This window comes from Trachymyrmex cornetzi, unplaced genomic scaffold (assembly GCF_001594075.2).
Source record: "Trachymyrmex cornetzi isolate Tcor2-1 unplaced genomic scaffold, Tcor1.1 scaffold223, whole genome shotgun sequence".
Lineage (NCBI taxonomy): Eukaryota > Metazoa > Arthropoda > Insecta > Hymenoptera > Formicidae > Trachymyrmex > Trachymyrmex cornetzi.
Genome location: NW_017296881.1, coordinates 3,782,001 through 3,803,657, shown reverse-complemented (window position 1 = coordinate 3,803,657; position 21,657 = coordinate 3,782,001). Strand labels below are relative to the sequence as shown.

The 21,657-nt window shown below is 32.0% G+C and overlaps 3 protein-coding genes across 5 annotated transcripts; 1 reads left to right on the top strand and 2 right to left on the bottom strand.

Moving 5' to 3' along the window:
- The first annotated feature begins 997 nt into the window (after window positions 1-997).
- Window positions 998-8,686, top strand: Usp10 (ubiquitin specific protease 10). Its single transcript, XM_018506456.1, has 9 exons — window positions 998-1,369; window positions 4,989-5,184; window positions 5,402-6,751; window positions 6,857-7,055; window positions 7,166-7,412; window positions 7,519-7,602; window positions 7,781-7,945; window positions 8,024-8,264; window positions 8,348-8,686. The coding sequence occupies exons 1-9, from the start codon at window positions 1,352-1,354 to the stop codon at window positions 8,632-8,634; spliced, it is 2,787 nt and encodes a 928-aa protein (XP_018361958.1). The 5' UTR covers window positions 998-1,351; the 3' UTR covers window positions 8,635-8,686.
- A 1,828-nt stretch (window positions 8,687-10,514) lies between these two features.
- On the bottom strand, window positions 10,515-17,473 carry LOC108760167 (lariat debranching enzyme). Its single transcript, XM_018505971.1, has 9 exons — window positions 17,138-17,473; window positions 16,253-16,544; window positions 16,009-16,109; window positions 15,051-15,901; window positions 14,862-14,939; window positions 13,836-13,943; window positions 11,453-11,566; window positions 11,048-11,260; window positions 10,515-10,818 (listed from the first exon to the last, which is right to left on the bottom strand). The coding sequence occupies exons 1-9, from the start codon at window positions 17,332-17,334 to the stop codon at window positions 10,631-10,633; spliced, it is 2,142 nt and encodes a 713-aa protein (XP_018361473.1). The 5' UTR covers window positions 17,335-17,473; the 3' UTR covers window positions 10,515-10,630.
- A 2,522-nt stretch (window positions 17,474-19,995) lies between these two features.
- Window positions 19,996-21,338, bottom strand: baf (barrier to autointegration factor). Of its 3 annotated transcripts, none has more exons than XM_018506083.1 (3): window positions 21,020-21,338; window positions 20,554-20,685; window positions 19,996-20,219 (listed from the first exon to the last, which is right to left on the bottom strand). In XM_018506083.1, exons 2-3 carry the CDS (start codon window positions 20,677-20,679, stop codon window positions 20,073-20,075), a joined length of 273 nt encoding a protein of 90 aa, XP_018361585.1. In that variant the 5' UTR covers window positions 20,680-20,685; window positions 21,020-21,338; the 3' UTR covers window positions 19,996-20,072. The 3 variants fall into 3 exon arrangements, with proteins under 3 accessions (XP_018361585.1, XP_018361584.1, XP_018361586.1); XM_018506082.1 differs by having other exon boundaries at window positions 21,023-21,333; XM_018506084.1 differs by lacking the exon at window positions 21,020-21,338 and adding an exon at window positions 20,840-20,915.
- Window positions 21,339-21,657: the final 319 nt, after the last annotated feature.

The following is a 21,657-nucleotide window of genomic DNA, read 5'->3' as shown; positions in this document are numbered from 1 at the left end:
CTTCAAGGTACTTCGAATTGCTCCGAGTTCAGCAATATTCAGAACATTTGTGTTCCCGTTGTCAGTTGCAATTATTAATAATGTCGAGAATGGTCGAATCACAGTCACATATTCCCCTTTCATTCGATTGTAAGAGGGGAATACTCGATTGTGATTAGTCAATTCGTACAGATTACAGACATACGACCAATATAAACGCTCCCTTAGTTTAGAAATTCTAAGATGGCAAGGTTGAGTCAGGCTTTGTCATTGGTCAGCAAAAAATGCCCGCGCACAAGCACTTCCTTTATTACTTCCACGAACGCCATGGACTGTACGGTGACTAGTCTGGTTAAGGCACTATAATATGAGTATTCGCATGCGCCATTTTAGTCTTTTTCTCACTCTCTTGCTCCTTTCCTCAATCCCTTGTTCTCTCTCTCCATTCCTCCGCTAAACTAAGAAGATTGAAGAGAAAAGATTAAAGAGAGAACAAAGAATGTGAAAAAGACTAAAATAGCGAATGCGAATACCTATATTATAGTGCTCTAGTCTAGTTAGAGCACTAGAAACGTAGATATTCGCGTCGACTATTTTTATTCCTTTTCTGTGACAGGTTATGGTCATTACAGGTTATGATTTATATTTGCTGCTTGAAATTTTGTAGCTCCTTTCATTCCTACAAGGAATTAACTTGTTTCCAACAGTTTAGAAGCTATAACCTATAACAACCGTAACGACGATAATAGATCTGTTCTTTTTGGCTGAACTTTTGCACCCGTTCACCTTTCTTCCTCTTCTTTCCTCCTGGGAGAGAAAAGGAAGAAAGATGAACTGGTGCAAAAGTTCAGCCTAGAGGCCTAAAAAGAACAGGCCTAATCTTCACAGCTCAGTGGGAACAGAGCAAGGAGTGGGGAAAGAAGTAGAAATGGCGGGTGCGTAATACCTATATTATAGTGCTGTAGTCTAGTGAGTCTAGTCTTCACTCTTTACTAGTCCACAGTGCTGTGCAGTCGTACCATCATACCGACGATCGCTACAAAACGTTCATGTTCATGCTCGTTTTCGCACTGCATGTGATCGCCGGGGCATGAACACGCGCGTCTCATAATCGGACCGAATCAGTTTTTTTTATTTTATTTTAATTGTGCCGCGACGAAGTGCGACCGACAGCAGTTTTTCATTATTTTCGTATATACGCCGTTGTACCACGCGACCGCGCGAAATCGTGCCACGCCGCCATAACGAGACGTTGAAAATAACGTGTGGTGTCGACTAAACCTGCGTTCGTCGCCGAACCCAGAATCACCGGAGCTTCTGGCCCCACGACTCGTGCGATTTTTAATGTTTTGTACCAATTGTGGAAACGAGGATGGATACTCGAAACGAGGTAAGTCACCGTACCCGACTCGTAAGCGAGACAAAACGTGAAAGTGCATGCTTTTCGCGTGGCCGAGCGTGGCCGTCGAGGTTAGGTCGTCGCGTCTCCCGGACCGAATTCGCCGAGGATTTCTCATTAATAATCATCGTTTTATCGCTTTCTACGAATTATTTCACAAAGTCGTCGATAGACGGACTCATCTTATGTTTCGACACGATTGGATTCCCAAGAATTTCGTTCTAGACGCCTCCACGTGCGCCACTTAACAACGTCTCTTTAGAATATTCGATTTTGAGAATGTTTAATTTAGTAGTAATTTACGAGTTCCTGAATAACTCGCGTCGATAGCTAGCCGCTCATGACTGTACGATGCAAGTTTAATAAAATGTCGTTTTATTTAATTACTATTTGATTCGTGACTCGCTTCTATGATACTACATAAGATGGCTGCATTTGGAACAATTTATTGCTGATGATTTACTTTTGAACACCCTTTGTAACATGTTATGTTTTTCGCGCGTGCCTTTAACATGCTAGAAAAAATAATCGTTTCTTTTTTTTTTAGTTAATTTATTCGGAAATGTACCTAGTAGGAAATTATATTATTACAAAATTTTTGTTTGTCGAACATAACCAGTTCATCTTTTGTAATAAACTTTCATTGGTTAATGTTCTTTATTTTATCGAATAATTCAGAAAAAATATACATTATTTTTTATTTCTAACTGGCGCTTGCACTAGAACTTTTTTTATCGCTTTCGTCAAATATCAACTTTTTAGACCATCTTTATTATATTAATTTTAATTTTTTTCAACGATTTAAATATTCTACCACATTCCAAGACGATGATTTCGTATACCTGAATATTAGTTTTACGGTGTTTCCGATTCGACAACGTTTTGTAGTATTCAATTTGAAAATTTTAGTGATTTATTCTAGAGTGAAATTGCTATTTGGTTAATTTCTCAGTATTGTACTGAAAAAGCCTAAACGCTCCCCCTTGCTAGGATAGAAATATCTTTGTTGTTATTTGAACAATATATTTTCTATACATGTCCATCTTATGTTGATTTCTATGGGCTTAATTGAAATTTTGTTATTTATTGCTTTAGAGTCTTTATTCTTTTATTTTTTCTCAAACATGACCCGTATTTTATTGGCTGTCACTTGGAATAAGGGATAATATACAATATATTATTCTAAAAATGAAAATAAATGAAAGGACAAAAGTTCTTTTATTATTTTCACAGTAAAAGAGAAACATACCACACATTTTATTTCAAATTCCAAAAATTGTTTGCTAGTACTTCAGGTAGTTTCAGGTATAGAAAATAAACCTTTCACTTAATGATCCTTTTATCCCCCCCCCCCCATTGAACGAAATGGGATAGATAATAGTAGCTAGGTACAGAAATATCTCGAATATAAAATATTTCTATAAAATATTTATAGAAATCTTTTTATTTATTGCTTTAAAATCTTTATTCTTTTATTTTCTCTCAAACATGACTCATATTTTATTGGCTCTCTCTCCTTGGAATAAGAGATAGTATATAATATATTATTCTAAAATGAAAATAAATGAAAGGACAAAAGTTCCTTTATTATTTTCACAATAAAAGAGAAACATACCACACATTCCATTTCAAACTCCAAAAATTGTTATGGTACTTAGGTAGTAGTTCAGGTATAGAAAATAAACCTTTCACTTAATGATTCTTTCATCCGCATTGAACAAAATGGGATAGATAATAGCAGCTAGGTACAGAAATATCTCGAATATAATATATTATGGAAAATGAAAATAAATGAAAGGATAAAAGTTCTTTTATTATTTTCATAATAAAAGAGAAACATACCTTGTATTTTATTTCAAACTCCAAAAATGGTTCGCGAATAGGGTACTTCAGGTAATAGTTCAGGTATAGAAAATAGACCTTTCACTTAATGATTCTTTACTTCATCCGCATTGAACAAAATGGGATAATAGCAGCCGCAGATAGAAATATCTCGAATATAAAATATTTCTAGAAATCTTGATACTCTAAAATGGTTGTAAAAGTAGGAATTATTAGTAGATTTTGCTATTTATTTATTGTATTTATTAAAATGTTCTTTTACTCGACTAAAAGAAAACGATATTTTTTTTAGTATTCATCGAGGTATTTATTGTTTAATGTGAGAAATATCAATGCATCCATTGTAAATTGATACCTTTAGATAGCAAGGAAATTTTTTAATCCTAGCTAGGTCGAGACTTTCTCGACTGATAAATTTTTTATGATAAGTAATATTGATAATGTCGAATTGTATATTAATTTAATAATGCAAAATTATAATATTTCTAATTTTGAAAAAAATAAAAGCAATTTCGAGAACGATTAATAATCAACGCATTTTATATTCTAACAATAAGTATAAAAGAAAAATATGTTAAAAAATGTTCAAAAAATTATTAAACATAAAATTTTGCTCAATAATTAAAAATGTTTTTATATTATTTGTGTTAAACTTACAATATATTTTTTATTTTAACTCTTTATTTTTTATCATTTACTAGGTATATGAGAGACATATTTTTTAATTATAACGAAAATAAAATATTAAACGTCAAGAGTAAAATGTATATGGTTGTCGAAATAAAAATATAATTAGAACGGAAAGATAATTTTGAAGATACTTACGAAAAGAGATGAAATCTTTGAAAGTTAGAAAAGATAAGTGTGAAAAATTATTTTTCACAAATTACTTATAATTATTGCAAATATAATTTTTTTAATGATAGTCACACATTTAGGGAAAAATGCGATATCGAATATTTCAAAAACGTTTATTAAAAAATATGAACTACTCGAAAAAAGATTTTGTTTTGTCACAATTGAACAATTTTATCGTGAAATTTGAAATGTGACAAACAGTATTATTTAGAATAAATTCTTTATTAGTTACATCTTTGAAATAAAGTTTTGTTGACAAAATAGTTGCAAAAAACTAATTTCTTTGGAATTTTAAAAAAATATTCTTTTAGAATATTTTTTTTTAAGAAGAAAGATGTTTTTTTTTTACGATATTCAAATTTAATTTGTACAAAATTTAATGATAAAAGATTTTTAACAAAAGAAAAAAAAGAAAGATTTTTAAGAAAAGACTCATTCTAATATCAATTATTACATTAAAGAATCGTCGTCTCAATATGAATTATCATTCTTGATAAATAATAGTAAAACTGCAGAAAAATGTAATTTTGAGAAAAATGCGTTTTAAAGTTTTAGTTGATTTTCAATGTAATAAAATATTTTTCCGGTTCAAAATTTTTCTTTGTTAAAAATTATAGTATTGAGAAGCCCTTTAATAACGGATAGTTTTTTATTATGAATTAAAAATTAAGTAAAAATTAATTTTTTATGTTTTGTGATCAAAAATTACAAAATTAAATGTCGCTATTTTGACAACTGCGCTACATTGTAAATAATAGTTTAAAAAATGTATCGCATAATGTAAGTATAATTTATTGCAAGAATCGCAAACGTTATCTACGAATATAAATATATGTCATGTAATTATCTATTGTAATTTCTAATATAATGTTTATCTATATCTAACATATTTCTATCTTTTCTCTTTTAGATGAATCTTCAGTTTTTAGATTTACATGATTTAACTGATAATGATAAGCGTCAGATATTTACCATTCTTAAATCTGACATTACTGGAGCCTTAAAACTACCATGGGACGCGAAAGATATAGAGGGTAATAATAATAACGTTGATTCTGTCGGAATAACACAAGTACCCGAACTTCAACAACATCATTGGTATAATGGTGAATATACTTGCATTTCTATAAATTTTATTCTATGTTTTTATATGATCCTTTAAAATATATTAAGATATGTTTAAAGTAAATTTTTTTAAAATATAGATTAAATATAATAAATAAATATAATAGCCAGTCAATATCTTAAATGATATAATATATGCATTTATTCGTACATTTTCAAGAATCAAAATTTTTTTTTAATGTTAAATCTCATTTGTAGCTATGCCACCGGCGCCTACTTATCCGCAACAATTAATGACGCAAATGTGTAATGACTGGCAAGCACCAATGTACAATGTTTCCGCAAATGGCCACATTCCGCCGTTTATATCTGGAGTGGCATATGCCCATCCTGGATATAGTCTTGGCGCCGAGATTCAAGAGATGAATTACAGTAGGGAAAATGGACGCCGCAACAGCCGGGGCAGAGGTATAAGGAGAGATAATTATAATCGAATACTTAATCCGACTAACGAAGTCCAGTCAGGATACATCGGCGATCAGACGCAATATCAGATACCGATCATGTACATCTATCCTGATCATTCTGTCTCTACACAACAACATCAAGTAGCTACCGGACAGGTCTATTTCACACAACCAATGTATTCAACGATTCCTCATCCGCATCCAAATGCGCAATCAGTTTCAGCCAATTCGCATGCACATGCGACTTATCCTCAACCGAATCATCAAGCACCGCAGATAAACAGATCCGTACGGCAATCAGTACCAACCCAACAACCAAACCAAGAACCCACGAAAGAGCCTGTCGTTCCATTTCAAAAATATGTGCAAAGCACTCCTGATACATCAACGCATCAAGTAAATGAAGATAACTCCTCGCCAAGTAACGTCGCTCCTACCGTTATTGTAAATAATCCTACGTTAGAGTCCCCTGTGAAAAACGTAAATGAAAACACTGCCGATAGAAAAAATGTGACTAGTAATGAAAAGGTTGATGCAAAGCTCCAAAACAATATTGTATGGACCGTAAATGAGAATTGTAATGGCACGGAAAAAGCTGATGTGCCATCTGTAATAAATACTAACATTGATATCAAGATAAACCAAAATAATGAAGCGGACAAGAAGTTTAAAAATGAAACTGTACCCAATATCACAACGAATGCCATCAAAACTTCGCCTAAACCTAGCTCTATCAAAACAGAAAAAAATGAAACGCAAATTGAGGAAAATATTGCATTAAAAGATTCCCAAGATAAGACTATTATTAAATCGCCAAACAACTCCTCTGCTATGCCAAATAACTCTTTAACCACACCAAGTACTTCATTATCATCTATACCTGAAACACCACCTGCCGCTCCAACCATCAGATCCTTTGCTAGTCTTTTTAAGAAAGACAGTACATCAGAGACACATACTTCGTGTAAACCTACAGAACATATAATTTGTCAAAATGAATCACCAAAAATCTTGGTCCAAAAAGAATCAACTAGTCCTGTTCGTACTCCAGAGAATCAAAATAATTCATCTAGCACACCAACTCTGCAAAATGGCATACTACAGAATTGTTATGACGATCCTAATACATACAGGATAGGTGGTAAGTACAAAAAGCGATCCAATCTTTTAAAATAATAAATTGTTGAGATCTAAATATGTATATCATTAAATACAAATTTCTTAAATAAATATTAATTGTGTCTAGAATTTTTGTCGGGTTATCAAATGGACAAGCAAACAGTGAGTTTATTACCGAGGGGATTAACAAATCGCAGCAATTACTGTTATATCAATAGTATCTTACAAGCTTTACTGGCTTGTCCACCATTTTACAATCTTCTCACAGCTTTGCCACTTCCTAAAAACCGAGGCAGAAATTCTGCTACGCCTTTGATTGATAACATGTAAGTAATTATACAGTAATATTTAAAATATACTTAATATAATATAATATTTTTCTGTAGATCTTATAAAAATTATGTTCATATTTACAATTTTTTTATTTTGCTAAAAGGGTCAAGTTTGTTCGTGAGTTTACACCCTTGACAGAGGCCGCTCGTATGCCCAGGAAAGATAGAGTTAAACGAGGAGAAGATACTGTCATGGACATATATAGCGGCGTTGCATTTGAACCAGCATATGTATATACAATGTTAAAACATACCTCGGCTTCTTGTGCTTTTTCTGTGGAAGGACGACAGGAAGATGCGGAAGAATTCTTATCATGTCTTTTAAATGGAATCAATGACGAAATGTTGGATGTATGTATATACACATTCTATTTATTATAAAAATATAAACCAATATTTATTTCTTAAAAAATTTAGATAACTACTAAAAAAAAATTAGACAATTAATTTTTCGCAGGTGACAAAATTAATCAACAACGATCAAAATGCAATCGGTAATGCGAAAAATATCAGCAATGATCATGATGAGGAAGAGTGGCAGGTAAGATATTTGAACAATATATTTAAAAAGTTATTAATGTATAAATATTTCAAGTTTATTACAATATCAAAATTTATTAAAAAAAACAATATCATTTGTTTTATTCTATTTTTAAATTAGAATCACATTTATTTATATTTTTTTACATTACATTATTTGTTCCTATTGTTTAATATAGGTAATGGGACCAAAAAATAAAGGTGCTGTCACGCGGTGTACAGAATTCGGAAGAACACCGATATCTGATATTTTCCGCGGACAATTACGATCCAGAGTGTCAAGAGCAGGAGAACAGCCAACGGATAATGTACAACCGTTTTTCACATTGCAGTTAGATGTTCAAGTTAGTACTAAGACTTTGAGAATAAATTAAATTATAATACAAAATTTTTTATAACTAATACAATATAATGTATTACAGAAAGCCGAATCCGTAAAACACGCTCTTGAGATTCTCGTCGGTAAAGATCAGGTAGAAGGATTGACCTGCAGTAAGACGAGACAACAAATAGAGGCTTGGAAACAAGTCACTTTAGAGGAATTACCCGTCATCCTCATATTACATCTAAAATGGTTCGTGTATAAGTTCGATAAGTATTCCAATGGCTGCTCCAAAATATTAAAGACTATGGAATTCCCCATCGACTTGAAAATTGATGGAAGTAAGTATACTGAATAGTTTCAATCCATCTTGCCCTACTCTAATTTCTATGAGGCAAGCGTAATGTGAAAATTATTTTTGTAGAATTTTTATCACCGAACACCGCGAAAAAATTAGGACCCAAACAAAAACAATACAAATTATTCGCGGTGACATATCACGACGGGAAGGAAGCCACCAAGGGACATTACTTCACCGACGCCTTCCACGTAGGATATGGATGCTGGGTTAGGTATGACGACAGCACGGTGAAGAGTGTTACAGAGAGTAACGTACTGAGGCCCACATCACCTAGGGTACCTTATTTACTCTATTACCGAAGATGTGACACGATTGGAAATAACCAATCAAGTAGTGCGAAAGCACATTGAAAAATTTTGTATAGAAAACTTACATATGTATAGAAAAAAAAAACTATGTTCCATTTGAGATGGAACGAAAAAAAAATTCTTTTTACAATTTCAAAGTTCTTGTTGATATTTATAAGTAAATAGAAATCTATATAAATAAAGAGAGCTTTTATATTATCTACAATAGCGTGGAAAGTAGAAATATATTAAACCCGCTGTACTTCCATGAAATACTTCTATTAAGATTGTTATTACACGTTGTATACATAGTTCCCGCCCCTTAAAAATCATGAAATAAACGTAGGTAATGTTAAGGCTCGTCAAGTGTTCCAATCTGGGTTCACGTTTTCTAGTGAATCTAAAAAACGTTATATATTAAATGCTTTACACGTTGCAGTTTGTGAGATATTAGAGCGTCTTGTGTGTGTACATATAATTTTTCTTTCTGAGTAAGATTACTGTAAATGTTACTGGTTTTCCAATTTCTTTAAGAAGACAAACAAAAGTGTGAAAAAGATTTTGAAGTTTGTGACAATGTGTGTATAAAGTATAGAAATAGATATTACATGTAGTTTATTTTTTTATATAATCCTCCTGTACAGTGGAAATCAATTTCAACTTTTGCCAGTCATTCTTAAATATATATTACAATTTTTATATTTAAAAATATGTTTTACGTATATATGTATATATATTTAATATAAATATACATGCATATATTACACATATGTTTAATATAAATATGTGTACATATATATATTATACATACATATATATATATATATATATATATATTTCCAAATCATGTAGAACAAATCATGCACACGTATTCTACTTGACAAAATCTTTGTATGGATTTCTTTTTTTATGAAATATATTTAAATCAATTTTTATCAAATATATTTAAAGATATTGTTTATATTTAAATCATTTTAATATTGAGAAGACTGGCAAGATCAAAAACTGTAAAAGACTTAACAGGAAGATTGTATGTACAATTATTAAACATTTTGTATTTAATCTTTCCTGGATATGCAATACCGTTTCATAATAACTCTTAAATACCGTTTCATAATAACTCTTAAAACTCAAGTGTTCAACCAGGTTTGTTTATTAATTGCGTTTAAATTGTATCGTATTTTGTTATCTTATAGTCTCTGATTAACTGTATAATGTGCCCTGTACGCAAATAAAATGCCACTTATTTGCGACGTAAGTTTTATTATTAAATAACTTTGAAAAATCAGAATTATATAAGTTTAGTTCTATGTGTATATATATATGTGTGTGTGTGTGTATACACACATATATATATATATACATATTCATTATATCTAGCTTGTATGTTTGTACAATATAGATAAGAAGTAAGATATATTCTAAGTTTTGAATCTAATTATAACTTATGCATTAAACATAATACCTCTCATTTATTTCCGGTTTTGTAAATAAATATTTGAAGTTTATAACAAAAAGTAAAACTGTACATATGTTAAAATTTAATTATGATCAAGAAATATATATACATATATACATATATATTTCAAATATGTATTGAGTTTTATTCCAGGTTTCCCCCAAGTGTTTATTTGAAAATTATTATGATTTTACTAACATGTTATTGTTATACAACACTAGAAAAAGATTCTAAAATGTTGAATTCCAACACATTGCTCCTAAGCTATTCACATATTCTTCAAGAACATTAATATATATTATAATTTAAAGAATCCTTTTGTCTGTACAGCTCTTATTTTACAGAAGACTTATTAAATATTAAAACCTAATTGCTATAATTAATCCTTACAGTATTTTTTAACCTACTTAATATAGTACTACTAATAATATATCTACTTAATATAGTAGAGTTTAATACAATCTCCACATTAAAGCTTTATAAAATTGTTATTATAAGATGAAAAAGATTCTATGTATCATGAATATAAACGATACTGAATAATATTAGTGTAAATGTCAGTAGAAGATAATTAACAAGTATTTCTGCTATGGAACAATGCTAAAAATGTGGTAGACAAACTTTGCCTGCAAAAAGCTCAGAGATTACTGTGATCCATAGTGCCAAAACGAACAAGATGTAAGCAATCCCAACTTGATGTGAATTAGGCAACTGATATGGTTGCCCGCCAATCTCATTAATATGAAATCCCATTGGAAATATAACTGCTGCGTTACAAAACAGTATCACTGCAATTTAATGTCATTTAGTATACAACACAATACATCGTAACCACGCATAAATTTTGCATTAATAATTTGTCATCCAAGATTCTCAAATATAACAACTATATTATAGAGTGATGCTTTTATAATTTAATTATTTTATGTGTGACTTTGTATAAATACTATAATTACTCTGTACATGTATTACTTGTACATTTTATTATACTAAATATTGTATTTTTCTGATACGTACTGGCACTGAATCCTACCCAGCGTGCAAATGGAATGACGGTACGGTCCCAATGCGAAAGTATCAATAATATTACGGTTGCTGTGATTAGAATGCAACCAATAAATATGCAGACTAGTGCCATCATCCATTCTGACTCCAGCTGCGATTTAAAACAGACCTGCGGTCTGTTGTACAAAGTCATACATGACCACATGAGACCTAATCTTGTGTCGCCTATTAGAGAAGAGAGAAAAGAAAAATACAGAATTAAAATCATGTCCTCAAACATCATAGTTTTTTCGCAATTTGCAACTTCGAATTAATTCAGAGTGACTTTAATCTTTATCTCATCGGCGTAAATAAATGACGTGTAAGGCCACAGCGAGTAAAGATAATGAGGAAAAAAGATTGCATTTCTGCAATTACCGCCGACGTCAGTAATGATCCAGTCCGGCATGGAGATGCTGATTATGGCGGAGATATCCGCGAGAAAGAAGAGTATCACCGAGATGATAGTTAACTTGTCCATTTTTCGCGCTCAGGATACTCGACAATCAAAAGTGAGATGATAGAGAGTTGGCACGTTGTTCGGAGCATAAGCTAATTGCCACCATATTTACGCGTCGTTTACTGTCAATTCGTCCATGCAACACGACTATCCTCCGGTGATCCCGGAATCGTCATCCACGGATGCACAAGTGCCATTTCTTTATTGATAGTTACTGACAATCAAACACGCAGAAGTGTCAGGAGTAAACAAGTCGATAGAGAGCGGAGATGCAGTGCGGGATGACGTTGGGATGACCATCACATGGGATGACGTTCAATTATTTAATGCCAGAGTTCGGCACGATTTGCACTTCTCGACCGTTTTTCGACTTGGCTCCGCCTTTCGCTACTCTTCTCACCTCATCACCCCGCGTGCAGTCCAAATACCGCTCGACGCTTAGGAGCGTATAACACTCGTAGACATGAGGTCCACCTGCTTTGGGACTGCTCATGCTGTAAACTTCATTCTATTTTTTTTTGTTCATATTATGAGTGCTTTCCATTTGATGACACAAGTCGACACAAACGTCGTTCTATCCTTGTTGACATTCAGAGAGTGACAAAGATATACATGGTGTCCCGACCTTTTTTGCCAATCATTTTTGTGTAGATAGAGCGGACTAAACTGAGTCGAAAAGTTCTCTACTATTTTGCAATTTTCGCAATAGTTAATAAGATATTAATTACTAAAAATTGCAAAATATTAGTCTTAAATAATTTTTTATTCAAATACTATCAACATTACAGAAAAACTGCAAGAGACAAAAATTATTTTTTCTTCTCATAAAGTTCTGAGAATTTTTTCAGAATTTTTTCAGAATTTTTTAATACCATATTTTCTCATGTTGGTAAAAATAAGAAAATGCAGTACTAAAAAGTTGATAAAAAATTCTGAAAAAATTCTCAGAACTTTATGAAAAGAAAATAAATGATTTTTGTCTCTTGTAGTTTTTCTGTAAAGTTGATAGTATTTGAATAAAAAATTATTTAAGACCAATATTTTGCAATTTTTAGTAATTATAATATCTTGTTAACTATTGCGAAAATTGCAAAATGGTAGAGGACTTTTCGACTCAGTTTAGTCCGTTCTATCTACACAAAAGTGATTGGCAAAAAAGGTCGGGACACCCTGTAGAATGACACTTGTGTCGACTTGTGTCATCAAATGGAAAGCAACCAATATAACTAAGATAGAATAGAGCAACGCGCGTAAGCGCTCAATCTTATGCGTGTTGTTTTATTCTATGTTAGCTATGTAATGAACGAAAAAAAAAATAGAATAAAGTTTACAGCGTGAGCGTCCAAAGCGGATGGAGCTCATGTCTATGTTATACGCTCCTGAGCGTCAAATGGCATTTGGACTGCACGCGAGGTGATAGGTGAAAAAAGTAGCGAAGGCGGAGCCGAGTCGAAAATCGGCCGAAAAGTGCAAATCGTGCCGAGCAATTAATCAAATAAAGTCGAGAATTCGATTCCTTGTCTCATTTGAAAATCGATTATTTTCGAATCTTTTTATAATTTATCCACACACACACATATTATACATACGTAGTAACTAATGGATTTTATACCATTTAAAGTAATAATAGGATGTAAGATCCAATATACATTTTGTCAAGAAATAGAAGAATTTTATCTTGTAATTATTTTAAAATTGTGTTCAAAGTTTTGCATCATTTAATTTTGATATAATAAATTATACAAAAAATAATTCTAATAATTTACAAAATGCAAAGAGATATGTTGATATGAAGGAAAATTATCCCTTTCGGATCTTACATCATTCATATGAATTTCTCATCTCCTTTGAGATGATATTTAGTAACGAATCATTCAAATCGTTAAAAATACGTGTATGAGCCTTGAATTTTATCGGGCCCTGAATTTAATCGCTTTAGTAATAATTTTCAGTTTATTTTTAAATTGAAATTTTGTTGTTTATATTAAGACATTTAATCTAATTTCATAATACTCGACACTCTTGAAATCGAACACTAATTTCGACACTCTTGAAATCAAAACGTTGACCCATTTTTTAAAATTTAAATTTGTTTTTAGTTGAATATTTATACTTTTAATTTCAAATAAACGCGAATAGAGAATAAACGCGAAATTTATTCCTGTATTAATGGAATTATTATTATTATTTATTGTTCATATTAATATTTAGTTTTTAAATTTCATTAATATGGTGGCCTCTTAGCGACGCGTTCGTGTTTCGCGCATATCTTACGAAAACGTAAAACCTTACGCTTATTACCAGCGATGTTAGTCGGCAGCAAAAAGGAGTATTTCTCCTTGTTGTCGATTTCTGCCATATGAAGCCAGAATATTGGCCAGGAGCAAATGAAAGGTGAGTTCAATCTGGCTAGAAGAAAGAAGAGAAGATCTATATACGAAGTAAGTTGGTGTGTAGCACCAATTTAAGTTTCTAAAAAGTATATGTATAAAGATAAATTGTGAATATATATTTGGGAGAGTAACTTGCTTGCAAATTGCGCGAGTTATATTTTTTGAATTATTTAAAATTGTTTATTTAAAATACAAAAATAACCAACTAACAACAGAGCTAATTAGAGCCAGTACGGATAATCAATCGCATGGTTTTTAGATTTTTTCTTAGCTTTTTTTAGATTTGTTTATATAGGTCTATTCTTTTAGCTGATTTGGAGTTGGTTCATCTTTTTTTTTCTCTAACAAGAAAAAAACAGAAAAAATGAATCGTCATAAATTCAGCTAAAAATAATAGGTCTAGGCTTTTTTTGCGGTGTTCAATTTTATTTACAAGTTGTATGATTTTATTTTATGTTACGTTTTACTTATACAAAATTTTATATTGTATTTTATTTACACAATATAATATTTTATTGAACATATTCTGTAATTAATAAATGAAGAATATAGTAAAAGAACTAAATAAAGATAAAGATTTATACATTGAGACATGTAGCTTAAAATTATAAAAAAAAACAGTATCGAAAAACTAATTATGTAATTGTCAAATATCTATCGTGGAATTACGAACGAAAGTTTTTGCAGCATGATGATAAACTGATAAATGCAACATTTGTAGGAAAAGGAAAGGTAATCTATATTTGTAATCAATAAACATCAACAAGGATGATCAATTAACAAATTATTTTGGAAGTTTTCAATATATATAATCGATTATAAAAAGTTCGTGCTATTTACAAATTAGATATAATACAGAAAAAGTCCACATGGAAACAAGTGAGTACAGACGGAAATATCTAATAAGGGAGACACTATCACAGTTAAAACGTGCTAGAGTATACAGAATAATTCCGGCGTTTAAACTTTTTGCAGTTCGGCTCGGTTTGGACACAACCAGTTTGTTCATTACCTGCAATACAAACAATCTAATCATTTCAAAACTTCTCATTAAGAATTCTCTATATTCTACACATTGTTTTATTAACAAAGTTACAAGTTATTTTGTAATAACGTTACTTACTGTCGTCCATCGAAGTGGAATCTGCAATTTCTGTGGTGGTTTCTGTGTTCGAGCTATTAGCTGTTCCATCCAAGGTGCTTTTACTCGTATCTCCGTTATCCGAATCATCGCCATCACTCTTAGAAGAAAAGTTCGTCGGTGAGTTGTCGACGAAATACTTGTGTGTTGAATTCTCCTCGAAGGTGGAACTGAATACGCTTTCCTCGTCGAATGAGATATCCATGGATTCTGGCGTGTACTCGCTGGATGTCTCCATCGACAATTCACTTGATCTACTGTTATCCATCGTAGTGTTTGTGATAATCTGTAGTAGAGCAGAAGGATCATCGATACCTAACATTCCGCAGAATCGGGTAGTCTGATCGTTTATCAGCAATCGTGGCCATTCGATTTGAGTATTCATGTCACACGGGTCATATGGTTTGACAGTTTGAGTGAAGTTGAGTGGAATTTGCAGATTGGAGCCAAACTTTTCATACACGGTCTGTTTCTCCTTTGCCGTAGGTGTGTACGTCCATCTGCTGCCACCGTACTGACCGGGCATATAATGGATATTGCTCTTGATACTCAACAGATGATTTGTCAAATAAAGTATCGTCAACCATTCTAGATCGTAGTTCAATTGTATCGGACCGTCTTCCTGCGAACGCACCTCCAGCACTTGAAGGAATTTCCGTTTCGGCAGACATTTGTCCAGCGCTAAAAACTTTGTCACTCGTGCTCCTCCCTTCTCGGGAACAAGTGCTGCGAATTTGCAATGCAAATGCGCGGAGAACCAGTAGGACGGATAAAGACGTTCTAGCAGTTCCATACATGGAGGACTGCCAAGCGTATTGCTTTCTATATCATCCCTAAAATAACAAATTGTAATTAATATTGAATTTTAACCGTTGAAATATGTCTATCGAATTTCAATAGAATTTTGTATTAACGTTAAATCTTGTCATTGAAAACTTACTTAAAAAATGGTTTTCGTTTTAGTAATATATCTTCATCTCCATATTTTGTTACTCCTGCCGGCCAATCATGTGATAAAAAAATATCAATTTTGCCAGAAAGCTAAAACCAAAAAATCTATATGTAATTTTCCAACTATCTAAGAACATTCATGATTTTATCTGAAATTGTATGATTAGCTGGAGAAGTATAGAAATATATAATTTTTATACAATTAATCAATGTGTATGATAGCTAATACCTACCTGTTTTAGTCTAAACACTTCTAGATTCCTGATATGATAAACACTTCGTATAGTACTATCAGTATAGGGAGGTTTCTCATAACGTCCCTGCATCCAATGTCGACTCTTGTATATACCTGAAAGTCCTGCAATTCTGATTCCAGCTACTTGTATTACACCTGCGTATCCAAGATAATAAATATTAGGTGCGACCCATCCGCCATATGGCAATTCCTGCAGATAATTTGATGCTTCATGATTGCCTCCGATAAAAATGGTTAATATAGGAGCTTTCTTCTCACCAGAATAATATCTGCAATGTAACATCAACATTAAAAATATGTTATTTTCTTATTAAATATTATTAAATATACAAATATCTTATCTGAATAACCAAGTAAAAAATCTGTTAAAATAAATTTTGCTAAATATCCACTTTATCAGTAGAATGCCAGCAAAAGTAATGAAATATAATAGCAGAATAACTGTAAAAACCAAGCATAATCTACCATTTTGTAATTATTTAAACATTTTAAACATTTGATATGTTCTATTTAATATAAGATTAATTCTATTTGATTTCTATTGACAATCTGCTTACTTTAGCATTCTGCCAACAAGATGATAAATGACAAATTTGAGATATTGTTATTATTATTATTTACGACAAATTTGTCAATCTATTGAGCTTGTTTGGCTGTAAGATAGATTCTAGAATCTTTCTGTTCCATATCCAACTAACACGCTTGAAACTAACAGATACAATTGATGTCATTCTGCTGCAATATGTTGTTCTACTGGCAGATTGCTAGCATACTGCCAACTATTTGCTTTTTAAGTAATGCTATGAACAGCATAAAAACTACATTTAGCTTAAACAACTCGTCTTGCTTAAACAATACTCACTTGTAAAATGTACACATATCCTTGTACTTGTCCGATATTGCCATACATTTTAGATCACTTAAATTTCTGGTAGCTTGAAAATCGCCGCAGCAAATAAGCAGATCTATCTTCCTCCCATCGATTTTTTCGATTTCCTGTATAGTCTCGTAAATAATGTCCAGTTCGCCATGAGCGCAACCCTCCACAGCGATCCTCATTTTCGAAACCCAATCGTAAAATTAAGATTTACACGATCTTTCGATTAATGTCATATACGTTTTTCTCAAACGGTACAGCTATGAATACGATGGCCAGAAAATCACCTGTAACGCCTGTAAACAACCTCATACACATACATCGGCATATACACTTTAAACTTAACCTCACACGAGAATACAACCACAGCCTACTCCACGACCATTGTAACATAGATTGGAAACAATACCGATCTCGCGACACCGTTAATATTTCCAAAAGAGTAGGAGTAGAAGATGATTGGCTGCAGAAAAATTATTATTTTAATTGCATGTCGGAACGCATCATTATTTTAAAATGTGTGAATTAAGGTTTTGGAGCCACAGGCAGTTATATTACAAGTTACATAAAAATACACTGGAACCTTATTATTTTGATTGATGCAGCCAGTTGTTTACAGGCGTTACAGGTGATTTTCTGGCCATCGTATTCATAGCTGTACGTTTGAGAAAAATGTATATGGCAAAATTTTCATGTCATCCTTGTTTAACGTTCGGTAAATAACAGGGGCTCTATTCTTGAAAAGAAACGTATACGAAAATCTAAGGAAATGCTACAGTATACGTAACGTATACTATAGTATTTCCCTAGATTTTCGTATACGTTTCTTTTCAAGAATAGAGCCCCAGGAATGAAGCGACCAATTTGCCACATCATGGCGAACGTTTGTCTAAGGGCTGATTGTTCCACATTTTGGTAAATTTTACCTATTGGGTAAGTAGCAAGATTACCCAATCACATGCGCTGATTACCAGATTTACCTCACAAGTCACAGGTAAAATTTACCAAAAGGTGGAACAACTGGCCCTAAGCCCGGATCCTCATACAGGCAACAGCGCTTTGACACAGAGCGCTAATTGGTGAAAAGCCGGTTGTGGGGGTAAAATTTACCCTCATCATCCGTTTTTCACCAATCAGCGTTCGGTGTCAAAGCGCTGTTGCCCGTATGAGGATCCGGGTTAAGGCACTATAATATGAGTATTCGCATCCGCCATTTTTAGTCCTTTTCTCACTCTCTTGTTCCTTTCCTCAATCCCTTGCTCTCTCTCTCTCTCTTTCTTTTTCCACTCCGCTGCTAAACTAAAGGCGTGTTCCGTTATACACTTGCCAGTGCTAAAAATCTAAGGGGCTCCGCACAATAAAAGGAACAGGGAACAGAGAACAGAGAATAAGAATTTCGACCTATCAAAAATCATATATTGTGGAAATAGACACTGTGTATACGTAACGTAAACTATAGATTTTCAGTACTGGCAGTGCATATCGGAATATGGCCTAAAGCCTTGTGTCCACGATGCTAGAAATCGGTCCATTCGACCTATCAAAAATCATATATTGTGGAAATAGACACTGTGTATACGTAACGTAAACTATAGAGTTTCAGTACTGGCAATGCATATCGGAATATGGCCTAAAGCCTTGTGTCCACGATGCTAGAAATCGGTCCAAGACCTCGGATGAAGAAAGAATTGACCAATCGCAATGGTCATGTGATCAAATTGTTCAAATGTGATTTGTTAATTTTTTCTCTGTCCGAGATCTCGGACCGATTTCTAGCATCGTGGACACAAGGCTTAAGAAGATTGAAGAGAGAACAAAGGGTGATGAAGGGACTAAAAATGGCGGATGCGAATACCTTTATTATAGTGCTCTAGTTTGTCAAACTCTTCCTTGAGAAGCTCTATATATCACATAGGCACTGTGTTCCAAAATTTACTGCCAGTACTGGAAATTTATAGTTTATGTCACGTACAGTAAATTAAATTTTTTATTTAGTTTACGTCACGTAAAGTAAATTTTTAAACAGCCATAATAGTATACAAATATATTGATTTAACGTGTTTTAATACTTAAAAAAATGCCAGGGGTAAGAAAAATATATCGATAAAAAGTCCCTTGATTAAAATCCTGATAATCAAAATTTACGATTCACGATGTGAACATATTACTTTTACAATCTTCTATTTTCAAGAAAAATAAAAGACAAAAATAGAGATAAAAAGAGTAAAAAGAGAAAAAAAGGGAAAAAATATGTTGGTTTAAAAGATAATTTAAAATGAAATCTAATTTAAAATGAAATAAAATGTGATAATCCAAAATTATATGTGAGATTATTATCTTCTTTTCTACATAAATTTTATTTTTAATATTTTGTCTAAATAATCAGAAATAAATACTTTTCAGAATATTATTAGAGAATAAATCCTGCTTTTATTTTTTGCTCTGTTTAAATATTACATTCACATTTTATATAAGCGTGTCAATGTACTTACATCTAAGACTGCACAATTTTTTTTATAACTTTTGTGTTCATTAAAGTAATATTTTTTTCAATATGTATCTTGATGTGTACAAAAATCTCAAATTTCTTTAATCCATTGTATTACTATTATTGATATGATTCAATGAAATTCTGATTGATCATGGAATGAATACAAGAAAAAGTCATTCTACATTCTTAATGACCAAATACTAAAATACATGTGATAATAATTATTTAATTATAAAATGTGATTATTCAATTTGCAAAAATAAATTTTATGTTTTACGTTTACTATTTAAAGTTTATAAGCAAGATATATTAAAAATATATAAATGTTAAAATATATTGTACATTTTGCGTGATGTCATATAACTTTATAATTAAACTTATAGTTTGTTTCTTTTTAAGAATATTTAAGTCAAATCTATCACAATTACTTTACAAAAATTCTTCACACCAATCAGTAAGACACTGATAACAATCTGTTGACTGTTTTGCATTCGCTGAACAAGCATCCTTCATCCATTCTTGAAACAGCTCCTTATTCTTCTTTAACACTAAGTACTGTCCCAGGACCACATATGCCTATTAATAAAATTCATTATTAACTCATTATTAATTTATATTCAAAAGGACTAATAAAAAATCATGTAATTATATTGTCATCTTTTATCACAATTATAAATGTGAAAACGCTCTTTTAATTATAATATAAACTATTACAAACTTTAATTAAATTTTTATTAGATTAATTAACCCAACAGAAACATTTATAGCAAAAGTATCAATTATATAATTTATAATATAACAAAATACTGCTACTTGATAAGATATGATTAAATTAGAATTTGTTTGCGAGTCATGCTAAGAATGATTGAGATACATTCAACTAAAATTATAAATGTAAAGAAGTATTTACCTTATCAAAGCCTGCAGCCTCTAATCTTTTTCCTAGCACCTCTCCGACACCAGCTAATTCGGTCACAGGCTTGTCTCCCATCGGCTCAGCCACGAAGTTCCTGTGCTTCTGTGATGTAGTAGACATTTTGACCTGTAAAAGCAGAAACTTTTATTTTCTTTTCTAATACATCATTAGAATATACAAAGCTTATTTATATATCAAGCAAAATGTTTAATCTGTGATAAGAAACTATACTATATAAAAAATTCATTACTAATTTACTGCACTGTTTTAGCATTATAACCTTAATGTAATAAACGTAATAAAATCGTTGAACTACAGGTACTGTTCAATAAGATATAAGTAATTTACGAAAGTATTTTGTATAAAACTCAGAGACAAACGGCAGATAAGCTGGGAGATATAAACAGATATGAACAAAATGATAAACTTAACAAACCAATAAAATAAATACGAAAGGGACTACCTGTGATTGGTTTGTGAGATTGCTTCTCGATTATGAACTGTTATCAGTTATGATGGTCAATGATGGTTATGAACTGCGACCGTCGAAACGTGAAACAAGTATTAGGAATGCCAAAAAATTCAAAATTTGAACATAAATGAGACGCAATTCTTCCTGTTTTGTTTAAATTTTCGATGGCCTTGATTGTCACAAGTTCAATCAGTTCAATGTAATAAAAAATCGCTTCATTCTATGTCCTACGGTCCCATTCTCATTCATCGAACGTGGAACAAATATATAAGTAGAACGAAGCGCATCAATTTTTTTTGATTCGACATCTTGAGGTCACGTGGAAGACCGGTTACACAATGGGTGCATCCAGAAGCACGACCGCTCATTGAGCGCTCATTGAGCTCTTGTATCTGATTGGCATATTCCATTAGATCGAAAAATATAGACCAAACAGATACAAGAGCTCAATGAGCGCTCAATGAGCGGTCGTGCTTCTGGATGCACCTAATGGTAGCGTTCAGCAGACTCAGCAGTTTTGCAACCGTTTTATAATTAGTCGCGCTGATTGGTTTATACTTTTAGTTTTAAAGGAATAGTCCAATCTGAGCGAAGAATCATAAAACAGTTGCAAAACTGTTGAGTCT

What these genes read in the sequence shown, in the direction of transcription:
- baf (XM_018506083.1), bottom strand. Translation starts at nt 20,679, where the DNA reads ATGTCTACTACATCACAGAAGCACAGGAACTTCGTGGCTGAGCCGATG. An exon ending in AGGCTGCAGGCTTTGATAAG is followed by an intron (nt 20,220 to 20,553) that starts GTAAATACTTCT and finishes TTTTATTAATAG; the next exon opens with GCATATGTGGTCCTGGGACA.
- Usp10 (XM_018506456.1), top strand. An exon ending in ACGCCTTTGATTGATAACAT is followed by an intron (nt 7,056 to 7,165) that starts GTAAGTAATTAT and finishes TTTTGCTAAAAG; the next exon opens with GGTCAAGTTTGTTCGTGAGT. An exon ending in CGACTTGAAAATTGATGGAA is followed by an intron (nt 8,265 to 8,347) that starts GTAAGTATACTG and finishes TTATTTTTGTAG; the next exon opens with AATTTTTATCACCGAACACC.
- LOC108760167 (XM_018505971.1), bottom strand. Translation starts at nt 17,334, where the DNA reads ATGAGGATCGCTGTGGAGGGTTGCGCTCATGGCGAACTGGACATTATT. An exon ending in GATATGTGTACATTTTACAA is followed by an intron (nt 16,545 to 17,137) that starts GTGAGTATTGTT and finishes GTTACATTGCAG; the next exon opens with ATATTATTCTGGTGAGAAGA. An exon ending in GAATTATTCTGTATACTCTA is followed by an intron (nt 13,944 to 14,861) that starts GCACGTTTTAAC and finishes TCTTTCTTCTAG; the next exon opens with CCAGATTGAACTCACCTTTC.